This window comes from Myotis daubentonii, chromosome 3 (assembly GCF_963259705.1).
Source record: "Myotis daubentonii chromosome 3, mMyoDau2.1, whole genome shotgun sequence".
Classification (NCBI taxonomy): domain Eukaryota; kingdom Metazoa; phylum Chordata; class Mammalia; order Chiroptera; family Vespertilionidae; genus Myotis; species Myotis daubentonii.
Window position 1 is genome coordinate 173,957,120 of NC_081842.1, and position 12,678 is coordinate 173,969,797.

At 39.4% G+C, this 12,678-nt stretch overlaps 1 protein-coding gene across 1 annotated transcript in view; it reads right to left on the reverse strand.

Annotated features, from left to right (window-relative positions):
• Nucleotides 1–897: 897 nt before the first annotated feature.
• The window catches only part of UBE2U (ubiquitin conjugating enzyme E2 U), a 37,758-nt gene continuing 25,977 nt past the window's right edge, over nucleotides 898–12,678 (reverse strand). The window contains exons 7-8 of the mRNA XM_059686086.1: nucleotides 7,997–8,082; nucleotides 898–983 (exon numbers count right to left, since the gene is read on the reverse strand). Of these exons, the coding sequence (XP_059542069.1) occupies nucleotides 898–983; nucleotides 7,997–8,082 (172 nt within the window). The remainder of the gene's footprint in view (nucleotides 984–7,996; nucleotides 8,083–12,678) is intronic.

The following is a 12,678-nucleotide window of genomic DNA, read 5'->3' on the forward strand; positions in this document are numbered from 1 at the left end:
GAAGAGCTTTCCTCCATTTTGGCTTAAAGAGGAGTTGTTGCCAGAGTCAACTGGAAAAAGAATATCCTACTGAAAACCCAATCTGAAGTCTGATGCTAAAGGGCAGGAAAGTATATTTTAAGAGCCTTGATTCCTACACAAATCCAAAATACAGCACATTATGTTTACTGATCCTGTATTTCCATCTGGAAAAGAGGTCACAGGCTAACAAGTCAAAGATCTAAAAAAAATGAGGTAAATGAGGTTAATGCAAAAAAAAAAGGGGGGGGGGAATATTTAATTCCCCTAGCTTTGTGGTAGCACACTCAGTACTTTGAAATAAGCCCACCAGGATAAATGACTACTACAACCCAACCCACACCGCAGAGCGGAGATGAAGTCTTCACTCTTGCATCAGGAAGCAGAAAAACTGCCTTTGGAAGTCAAGAGCCTAAGATGAGACGGAGATCCCTTCCTTACAGCTGCCTAAGAGTCTGATTTCTGAAGATACAATCATACTTTATTTCTGTACTTTATGACATACTTTCTCATTAGATGTAATATATTTGGTTCCTGAGTGAGAAATCTGTGGGAGAGGAAAAATATTAGGAGCTCTGAGGAGGATGAAAAGCTATTTGATGATATATAAACAAGTTAAGGTTTTTTATTTTCCTATTCCTATTTCTATCTCTGGTCCTTTATCCTTTTTTGGCAACCAATAGGTAGCAAAGATGATTCCCACCTGGATTCATATAAAAGGGGGGAAAAATAATACTTCTTATTTTTATTATGTTTAGAAAAAAAGTGTAAGTTCTTTCCAAAGGGTTTCTTTCTGATGGTTCAGTTAGATAGTAGAAAGTGGAATAGTCAATATTTTTCAAGTTAATAGGATAATATATTCCAGACACTTAAGATTACTTACTTTAAATTCCATTCTTTCTGATGTTTTTGCTCCATTTTCTTCCACTTATGATACTGTCCAATGAAACCTGGATTCTCGAGCACTGAAATTAGAGTATAAAAAAGAAGCTATCTATGCATTCTTTAATGAGAGTTCAAAGTTTAAAATAATCCACTTCTCATTAAGTTGATATGTGGCAATGATGTACACTATATACTGCAAATCATGTGATAATGCTCAGACACTTTCCATATTTTTTCCTTTTATTTGAACTTGGTAATATTGGATATTGTTTGATATAAGTAGATTGTAACTTAAAAACTTTTCATTATCATGACATTTCTTTATGTATCATTTATAGTGATGAAGAAGGTGTTAAAATAATTCATATAGAAACTATAGACACCACAGTTTAACAAAATTCTAACTGAGCACTTCAAGTAGCAAAGTAAAATCCTGGCGTTCAAAGTGACATTGCGGATCTTGATCTTTCCCAAAGAATCTGCAACAGATGACCATCCAGCCTGTAAATAAATCCTTTGCTAACCACAAAAAACTCTCCTCTTTGTAGCTGAGGAACTGCCTTTCCATTGATAGACAGACAGTAAGTCACGGTGTCCTTCCATAATCTGAGTGCTGAGTTTCCACTGGTCCAGTTCTGACCTCTGGAGCTGTCATGAGTAAGTTCATTCCTCCCCCGGGGGAGAGAGCCCTTCTAATATTTGGAGATAGCTCTCAGGGCAGCCTCAGTTCCTCCAACTGTTTCTAAGACATGATTTTCCAGCCACCCAACCATCCTCACCATCCTGGCAATGACATTTGTTAATGTCCTTATTAAAGTTTGCATCCAGAACCAGCCAAGGATCTTAGTTTTATTTGAATAGCAAAGATGCAAGTGACTTACTACTTCCCTCGATCTGTGTGCTACATCTTGGATCTGCATTAGTATTTTGTGGAAATCACATTACACCACTCGCTCATATCTTTGTGGTTAATTATAAAGCCCATGCCTTCAAATTCACATATAGTTTATTGACATCTATTATGCTTAAGGCACTGGTAGATTTTACATAAAATATGATTAGATCCAGATAAAATACACATGTATACCATATCTATTTGTCTGTCTGTCAGTCTGTCTATCATCTCTTTGTTTCTTTTAATTGTCCTAGGTTTATAGTCTTGAACTATTTAACCAACTAGATGTTTCCACCAATCTTGCCAGTATCTGGGACTTAGTTCTTACCAATGATTGATTATCCCCTTCTTGCCTGATGAAATTTGTCACTGATAAAAATATTTAAACTGAGTAATTTTCTTTTATTATTATTACATGATTTTCACTAGCAATGTTCCTATCTATATTTTAATTTCTTTTCTTGTGCCCTAGCTGGTTTGGCTCAGTGGATAGAGTGTCGGCCTTCAGACTGCAGGGTCTTAGGCTCGATTCTGGTCGAGGGCACATGCCAGGGTTGTGGGCTCGATCCCCAGTAGGGTGTGTGCAGGAGGCAGCTGATCAATGATTCTTATCATTCATGTTTCTTTCTCTTTCTCTTTCTTTCTCTCTCTCTCTCTCTCTCTCTCTCTCTCTCTCTCTCTCTCTCTCTCCCTCTCTCTCTCTTTCTCTAAGCAATAAAAATATTTAAAAATTATTTTCTTGCTTCAATCATAAGCACATATACCAGTTACATACATATTCTTAGAGGTTTTATTAATATTGTTTTTATTGGTATTTGGATATATACTCCTCTCTTTTATTAAAGAAGGAAATCTGAGCTCTCAAGAATTCTTAGTGAGGTCTCATTGTTCCCTTCAAATGATTATCATAACTAATATTAATAGAGTTCTTACTAAATACTGGGCGCTTGTAAAGTATGAATGCCGTGGTTACCGCTATAATACCCACTTTACAGATGAACAAACAAAAAATTGAGTAAAATCTTCTCATTGTGACTATATATTACTTAGACAAAATTTAAAATTTGAATCAAGGATAATTTATATATTTCCTTAATTTTTTGAAATTGCTTTTCCTACATTTTCTATTTGAATATGTACAGCAGTCTCTTTCTTATATATTATGGTGTGGTCATCTTTCCTGACTATTCCCATTAATTTGACATCATTGACTTATTTTATTCATTGTTTTCTCTGGTATTTGAGAGATTTTTTTTAAAAAAAGTCACAGTATTTGTTACAAATGTTTAATATGCCTATTTTATCCCTATAATTATTTTTCACTTATCTGTCTCTGACCACCTGCCTGTAAACTCCTCAAAAAGCTTACCATAATACTTATCTTCTTGTCTCCAACACACAGTCCATTGCCTAGAGATAGAAGATGTTCAATAAATCATGTTGATTGGAGGAAAATAATGGAGGAATGAGGACAGGAGAAAGAGAGAGAGCACAGGAGAGAGAGCAAGAAGAAAGGACCAGCAAAATTTTCTCAGAAGTCCTTGAAGTAGAAATTCCCCCACTCTTACCGTATCTTGGCCTTTGTGATTTGTGATAGAAAATCAACTTCTACCGCCTCCATAATATTTCTTCCTTCCCTCCCAAGGATTACCAGGTATTGTTCCTACTCTGTTTTTGCCATGACACACCTCTTTTCCAACATCTGTATAGGTTGATCTTTAAATTTTTTTTTCTACTACTGGGACTGCCAATGTCCAAAGAAATATAATAGCACCAACTTGCCTTAGCAGGTTTTATTTTCACACGTATTATCTCACAGCAACTTGAAATAAAAGTGGGACGTTTTTGTCAATGAATAGAAATGGAAAAAAAAGTGAGTACAAAGCATTAAATGACTGACCTAAATTCACGTTACTATATGTGGCAAACTAGTACAGGACTAAGGAGTCTCGAACTTCTGGCATCATGCTCTTCCTGCTAGAGCCTTGCCAACCTTGGTTGCACATTGTAATTACCTGGAGAGCTTTAAAAACTACTGCTGCCTGGTCTTGCTCTGAGAGCGCTTGATGTAATTGGTCTGGGGGTGTGCCCTTTACATGGGAATTTTTGCAAGCTCCTCTGGGTTTCTAATGAGCAGTCAAGGCTTAGGACCAGGCATGAGGACTAGACGATACCGCCTCTCAAGACTAAATGCAGTTCAGAGACACTTGCCGTTGTTTCTGGCTCAAAGACTCAAAGAATGAAAGTCTCCTAGGGTGAAAGCAAGCATCCCCAGGATGCTTCAGGCTGTTTGGTCTGTCTTGATGACAGCAAACATCAGGAAGCCCCCGCTCAATATTACAGGGTACACTGGTCTGAAGGAATTCTTTTCCTCGAACATAAACATTTCCTTATGGGGATCATATTCTGTCGTTAAGGTGCCGTTGCCCACAACCAGATGTAGTGGTTTGTTCTCTGCCAAGCTTTTAATTTGCCGTTCTGTAGTGATGGACAGAGAACGGTGGATCATTCATACATTTTCCCATATGATTGCCTATGATTATGAGCTAATAATTACAATTATTAAAACACGAACTGCATGTTCTTCAGAGTTTGAATTTAAACCTCAGGCCATATGGAATGGAACCCCTTAAGCCTATATAGTATTATTAACTAATGTAACCCCAATAAATTCAACTAAAAATAAATCTCTGGCCATAAAGAAATAAACACTTTATATCATATTATAAAGGCAGTAGAGTATGACAAGAAGCAATAGCTGTGGAGTCAGAGGATCTGGTTCAAGTCCTTGGGCCACAGTCTATTTGTACTAATTAATGACAACCACACTTACTGAACACTCATGTGCTAGGTGCAGCCATAAGCGCTTCAACCCATGAGGTGTGTGCTGTAGTCATTCTTATCTTACAGACAAAGGAACTGGGACACAGAGAAGTTAAGAAATGTACCCCAATGCCACACAGCTAGTAAATGGCAGAGCAATCTGGCTCCAGAATTTATACTCCTTACCAATATATGCTATTCCCTCTTACATGTGTGACCGTAGGTAAGTTACTTAGCTTGCCTTGGTCTTGGTTTTCTCACTTATAAAACAGAGTTATGGTAATAATGCCTAGCTCATTGGGTTGACATACCACTGCACATGACACATGTTAGATGTTTAATAAATATTTGTTGATAAACAAATAAAAGAATAACACTGGGGTGATTAAAAAACATAATACAGAGTACACTCTGGAAACCATGCTAGACAAGAATAAACGTACTATCATTATGGCACACATGACTACTGATAGGTTTGTGGCACAAAGAAGTGGAGAAGAGTTATTCCCCAAATCAAAATATAACCATGCATCACTATTTGTAAAATAAAAAGCTTTTAAAAATATGCACAAGAGCTTAATAATATCTCCAGTGATAAGAATGTAACTGCAGAAAATGAAGTTATTGGAAGTTTCCCTTTTATTTCTGCGTAGTTGAAGATGCATTCTATAATCTAAAAGCTTCGTCTTTATTATTGCCAGGAAATTAGGCTGATAAAAAAAACAGTACTGGATCTCATCCAGCTGAATTATCCAAAGACAAAATGGCCAGCAGCAGATGTAATATTTACATTTATTTTTTAAAAATTAAGTGCTGGTTATTATTAAAAGAAAGCTCTTGAAACATTCTTATAACAAATCCCTGGAGGAAGAAGAGTCAGGGTGATGAAGAAATATGGCAGCAAGGGCTGGAATCAAAGTCTCAAAAATTCTTCTGGGCTAGAGGTAACGATTACCAGCTATTGCCTTCGCAAAGAGGGTGAATGACATGCTAGGTCAGTAGCCCAGAAAGAAGAACCATGTTAACAATGTTGTATCGGACGCTTTTGAAGAGGAACTGCAGTCAGTGGCATTTCATTATCCTTCCATTTTAAATTGTTCTTTAGTGCAACACAATAATTTCCAAATTTTGTTCAGTGTTGGCATGTGCTTCATTTTTTCCCTCCTAGCAGTTTGGAGTCTCCAAATGCCTCCCTATCTTTACATGTTATCCCATAAAAAGCCATTCTCTACCAATCGGTTTGGTTTTTGGTTGAAGGAGCTGGACACTGAGTCATTCCCTGAATGTGCCAATTGCCTCTTGACAGGGTTTGATAAGGGTTTCTGCTTCCTGGAATGCACCTGAGCTCCTCAGTGCCTCACACATAGTAGGCACTCAAGATATGTTTGCTGAATTGACTGAATAGCAACCAACCACTAACTTCTGAAATGAAGTAAACATTCACATACCCTGGTATTAAACATAATAAAATTCTTTATGTGGATGGAGTTACTAAAGACAGTCTCTCTATCTCTATCTCTATCTCTATCTCTATCTCTCTCTATCTCTATCTCTATCTCTATCTCTATCTATCTATTATCTATCTATCTATCTATCTATCTATCTATCTATCTATCTATCTATCTATGTTTTTACTGATATGAGAGAGAGAGAGAGAGAGAGAGAGAGAGAGAGAGAGAGAGAGAGAGAAAGGGAGAGGAGGAGAGAGAGAAAGAAACATTGATGTGAGAGAAACAGCTTATGGTCAACCTGGGCAAGTGGTGCCCTGACTGGGAATTGAACCAGTGATCTTTTGGTGCACGGGACAATGCTCAACCAACTGAGCCAGCCGTCCAGAGTAAGACTGTGTCTCTTCAAGCACCTTAAGTTATGTTTTTTAACCATTAATCCATGAGTGAGTAAGGAAGGTAATGTTTATTCACGAAATAATTAATAACCAACATCCTGAAAGATCCAACTTACTTTTTTATATATGTAAGCTGAGTGCTACTTTTTGGCTATAATTTGTGCCTTAAAACTGGACATTTTTGTCTGTGCAATATTTTGTTCTATTGAAACCAATTATGAGACCATTACAATGATGAGGTGAAATTTGATGAGACCACAAATTAGGGCAGTGGTTGTGGATGGGGTGGTGTGAAGTGGAGGGAAAACATTCATGATGTTGTAGGAGATAAAAGCAACAAGACTTAATGAGGGAGATAAAGAGGTCTAGGAAACTTCTGTAATTCTGGTTCAGGCAAGTAAATGTAAGAATGGTGATCTACACTAATCTAGAGAGGTATGAAGGATAAGGTTTTAGGTAATGAATTCACGTCAGGACATCCTAAGTGTGAGATGCCTGAACACCTGTAGGTGAGATGTCCATGCTCAGTTGTAAACATGCTTGCAGAATCCAGGAGAGGACCTGGCTAGTGATGAAGCTTTAGGGATTACTGGAAGGCAGGCTAATGAAGACCAGAGTGGTGGATGAGGTCTCTTAGAGAAAGTGGGTAGAGCAGGCAGAATAACGAAGTTTTTTCTAAGGAAAGAGGCAGAGGATCGCTAAGAGAAAAACACGGATGTCATCTCTCTCTCTCTCTCTCTCTCTCTCTCTCTCTCTCTCTATATATATATATATATATATATATATATATATATATATACACAGTGTCATCTAATACAAGGACAGCATAGCTGATGTGAGCACAAGATAAAGACTGAAAAATAATTACTGAATCTGGGAATTGGGAAGTCACTGGCAATTTCAGAATGCACCATTCAGCAGAATAACTGAAGCAAAACCATATTTCAGTAAGTGTGTATCAACTGGATAACCTACTTGGACCCAAATAATGAAATAGTACTCTAAAGATTTGATTAAATGGGACTCCAAAGTTGTCCAGCTCTCCCCTGTCTTTTTAATTCCTAATGTCTGATGGCCTTAGATTGATATAATTGAAAGCCCTAGTTTTATATGGGTGTGTTTTCGTGTGTGTGTGTGTGCGTGTGTGTGTGTGTGTGTGTGTGTCTTTCTACTTAATATGTTCTCTGGCTTTGAAGATTAATAGTGTTTAGAATCAGAAAGGTTCCATTTGCTGTGAAGGCTTTTTTCTGGGGTGAGGGGAGTAAATTAAACCTCTTAAGATAGAGACTGTCACCTTTTATTCCTGCAATTGCCTAGCTTTCCTTCTGGCTTTTAATCAGATGCCAGTCCAAGGTGCTAAGCAAAAGAGGAACGAAATTAAGTTGATTTGTATGTAGAACAAACCGAGAAGTTTATCACCTTCAAATTGCAAATATATGTCGGCGAGTCTTTAAGAGCAAGACACGCTGAGAATGATTATGAGATGAACATGCCCCACCAGGACCGGGGATGGGGGGAGACCGGCTTACGTGGTGTTCTGAAACTCTCCGCAGCCTTGGACGTAGCTAGGTCCGACCAGGTCTTGTGGTAATCGTCAAATGAGACTCTAATTGCTCTGAGAACATAAATTAAAGTCAGTCAGTGAGTAGTCTGCAAGTTTGCTTTTTAACATTATTTTATCAGAGTGGACTGCTTCAGATAACATTATCTTGTCACAAGACATTAAACTGATTCGCAGTTTTTAACAAACCCGACGTATTAATTCCTCCACTGATACACACAAATCACAAAAATGAAAACCCATCCAAATCGTTTTTCAATAATAGATATAAATGTGCACCCGTGTGTGTGGTATATAAACAACAACAGCAGGTGTAAGTTATCTGCCTTTCATGGCTAACTGAACAAGAGCTGCAAGGAAAGGCTCATACCTGTACACTTTCTTCCTTCAATAGATAACTGTCTTACATTACTACGCCGAATGTTAGTCAAGTCACCTTTATTTCTCCTTTATTAAGAGGAGAAATGAAACACCAGCATTGAGATTAGTTTAATTTTGACACAGAATTCGGCCTTTATCAAAGCAGAACCTGCAACTCCTTCCTGGGATTCCTGCCTGCGGGTTTACTCCCCCGGGCTAATGTTCCTCTGTCCTAACGGGAAAGCAACAGTTGCTGTAAAGTATTAAACAGGAACTGTGAAATAGTCTCTTAAATAACTGCCTTTCCAATTCTTTTCCTACAGATTTCTTGAGGGCAGAGATTCTCAACATTCTACAAACAAAACGTTACTTTGGGATATTTTTCAGACCCGTGAGCTCACTACCTGACTGGCTGAGATGGCTGAGCATCAAATGTAAAAGGCCTTATGTCCGTGTTCCATTTTAGGTTCCTAGCTTTTTGGAGGAAGAAACAACTTTCCCGTTAGAACGGGTCTACTGGCATTAATTTTTATAGGTGCCTGAGAGTAAATATTTGACTACATTTTGAAACGAATGGGGCAATATCTAAACGTGTTAACGCATTCATTTCTTTAACTGACAATTGCAGACACCTCATTTTAAGACTAACGTTTTTCAAACGTGTTATTGCTTTTGCAATCACACCTACGTAGGAATCTGAAACTTGGTGAAGATAAATGAATCACGGCTACTATTGCTTCCAGAACTACAAGGTGGTGCTTTCTACTACTAAATGATATACTAAACTAACATTAATTTCCCAAAGAAATGTTTCGGCATTTGGCAACGGAGGTAACGAAATGAAAGGCTGCATTATGTCTCCTGCATGAAAAAAGCTGGTGATCAATTTGCTGTCACAGATCACTTAGCAGACAACAATGACCCAAGAGGAAGGAAACTGTCAACACACTGTCTCTGAAAAAAAATACACCATCTTCAGGCACAATAGTCTCCATTGTCTTTTGTCTGTTTGACGATGACCCCTGACCCTCCCCTCCTCCCCAACAGTGTCCTGCTCAGTTTCAAACTGTTAGCCTCCGGGGGCTTTCTTTTCTTCCTCCAGAATAATTAAAAATATTACTCTAAAAGGCATACCTTCAGTATAGCTTGAATATGCAAAGAATGTCCTAAACACCTGGGAACATTTGCATTTTCACTTCTGTAAAGCAAACGGCCCCACTTAAAAAAAGAGAATGGTAACGATTTTACTACTATTCAGGTAAACGGCTAAGTTTACAGGGATAGACTCAGGATAAAAAATACACGTTTATAGTTTCAACCAATACCAGGACTTTATGAAGCCTTAGGAATATGAAAAAGTAGAAGACATCATGTAAAACTGAACATCAGAGCTCATTACCAGGGAAAATAAGATGTCTACCTGAATTAGTCAATAGCACCGCTTTACATATTAACATCGTGAAGTGTTACAGCGTCTAACACAAGCATCTGGAGAGGATGATGGCAGGTACTTCTCTGGCAATGGCAGTAAGCAGAAGAGGTTGGAATAGGGAGAGATAACTTTGTTTTGGAGCCAAGAGGGAAAGAGTGACTTGGGATGTGGCCCTGGAAACAAGGAAAGCAGCATTTTCAGCCAGGGAAACACGGCAATTAACAGCTCCCACGGGGAGGAGCCTGGCCTGTGCATACAGGGCGTGCTGGGGGGAAGATGATAGTAACAAGATAATCGACGAGAGTGGAGAGTTCCAATTCCAGAGGCGTTGGAATTTGATAAAATAAGCGAAACTGGGCAATGCAGGGACTTCAGATTTAGGCAGAGAATGGATTAGAGTTGACGCAGTCATCTTGATTTATTAGGTGATAGAGAGCCATCAGAAGTTCTCCAACAAGGCAAGCGAATTATGAAATCAGTGTGTAAGAGTTTTTTTCTGGCATTAGTATGCAGGGCGGATTGTATGGGAAATTAAATGCTGGGGGACAACTGAAGAAACAAATGTAATAATTCAGGCAAGAGACACAGAGAGCTAATACTAGGATGGGAGCAAAGATTATGAAAGGGGGGAGATGAATCAACGGCAAAGAACGGACTGGACTGCTTAGGGTGTGAAAGGTGAAGGAATTTGAGGGTCAAATATTCTCCTAAAGCCCAGATGACCGGTTCGTTTTGCTATTAATAGAAAGCGCCTACAGAAACCGAAGTAAAATATGAGTTTAATTTTAAACACGGGTTTTAGGTGCTGACCTTTAGGGGTGTGATTGAGAAATTGAGACTGGAAATAGGAGATTTGGGTCAAATCAACATAAAGGTTGATAGATGACGCCATTAGGGAAAACAAACTCCAGAAGAGTAATTAAGTGTTTAGAAAAGAAAGAGCAGAAACCAGTTCATAGCTGAGAGGAGCCAGTGAAGGAAACAACAGGGAAATTACGGGGAGCAGAGAACTGTGCTAGCGCTATTTCGGGGAAGCAACATGCCAGCCGTAACAAAGCCTAAGCACTAAGCCTCTAGTGTCTCTGGGTATGGAGTCATTTAGTATCCTGATTAAGAGCACCGGCTCTGGAATCACCTGGCCCGGGAGGAAGCACTCTGGCACTGTGGCTTCCTGGCTGGGAAAATGCCCTAACCCTCTACTCCTGTTTCCTCACCTATAAAACCGAGAGAGAGAGAAAGAGAGAGAGAGAGAGAGAGAGAGAGAGAGAGAGAGAGAGAGAGAGAGAGAGAGAGAGAGAGAGAGAGAGAGAGAGAGAGAGAGAGAAAGAGAGAGAGACTGTCCCGCATTCCTTATGAGCACTCAATGAAATCAACTATGGAAAGAGCTAAGGAGAGGCTTCAGCACCCCTCAGTGCCCAGTGTCAGCTGGTCATCTGAACGGACTCAGATAAGTGCCTCATCACTTCTCTCCTGCAAACTCTAAACAGCTTCCTAACTGTTTTTCTATCTCAGTCTCTCCCTATTCCAGGTTACCGTGTCTCTGTGTGAAAGACACCTTTGATTTCCTAATTCCATAGGATGAAATCTAAGCTCTGATAGAACTCCAGGTTCTTCATCATCAAGTCTTTTCCAACCTTTACTCCCACCATCCACGCACACGCCCAGAGGCACCACCGCATGGAACCTCCGGCTGACCCTGAGCACACTGTAACATCCCATGTCGGTGTCTGTGCAAGCAGTTCCAGCCAGAGACTCCTTTGCTCTCTGTGCTGACAAACTCTTACTTAACGAGGTTCTGGTCCGGTAAAATCTTATGTATAGGAAGGCTGTCACAGGGGGCATTGTGGTTGCCTCCTGAACAACTAGTTTGTTCTTCTCCCATTGTGTATATGTCATTCGGTCTGATGGAACTGCCCCCACCCCTGGCTCTAAGTCAGGGCCTGGTGAATTTAGGGCTGTCCAACAATGGTGACAAGTTCGGGGATAGGAATCTGACCTAAAAAGATCCAATTGGAGCAAAATTTATTCTCACATTCTAGTACATCTTGGAATGCCAATCTTCTTTGTCCTTCTTCTTCAATTGCCTTGCTAGTCTAAATCCTTTGCATTTCTAGATACATTTTACTAGTATTTATTTTTCATTTTTATTGTTTAAAGTATTACATATGTCTCCTTTTTCCCCAGTGACCCCCACCCCCACCCCGCCACACCCAACCCCCAGGACAAGCCCCCACTGCCCCAGTGTCTGTGTCCATTGGTATGCTAATATGCATGCATACAAGTCCTTTGGTTGATCTCTTAACCACCCCCACCCCCACCTTCTCTCTGAGGTTGGACAGTCTGATCAGTGTTTCTTAGTCTCTGAATTTAGTTCTGTTCATCAGTTTATGTTGTTCATTATATCCCACATATGAGTGAGATCATGTGATATTTATCTTTCTCTGACTGGCTTATTTTGCTTAGCATAATACTCTCCAGGTCCATCCATGCTGTTGCAAATGATAAAAGTTCATTCTTTTTTATAGCAGTGTAGTATTCCATTGTGTAGATGTACCACAGGTTTTTAAAAAATATATATTTTATTGATTTTTTTACAGAGAGGAAGGGAGAGGGATAGAGGGTTAGAAACATTGATGAGAGAGAAACCGATCAGCTACCTCCTGCACACCCACTACTGGGGATGTGCCCGCAACCAAGGTACATGCCCTTGACCAGAATTAAACCTGGGACCCTTCAGTCTGCAGGCCGATGCTCTATCTACTGAGCCAAACCGGTTAGAGCTGTACCACAGTTTTTTAATCTACTCATCTGCTGATGGGCACTTAGGCTATTTCTAAATCTTAGCTATGGTAAATTGT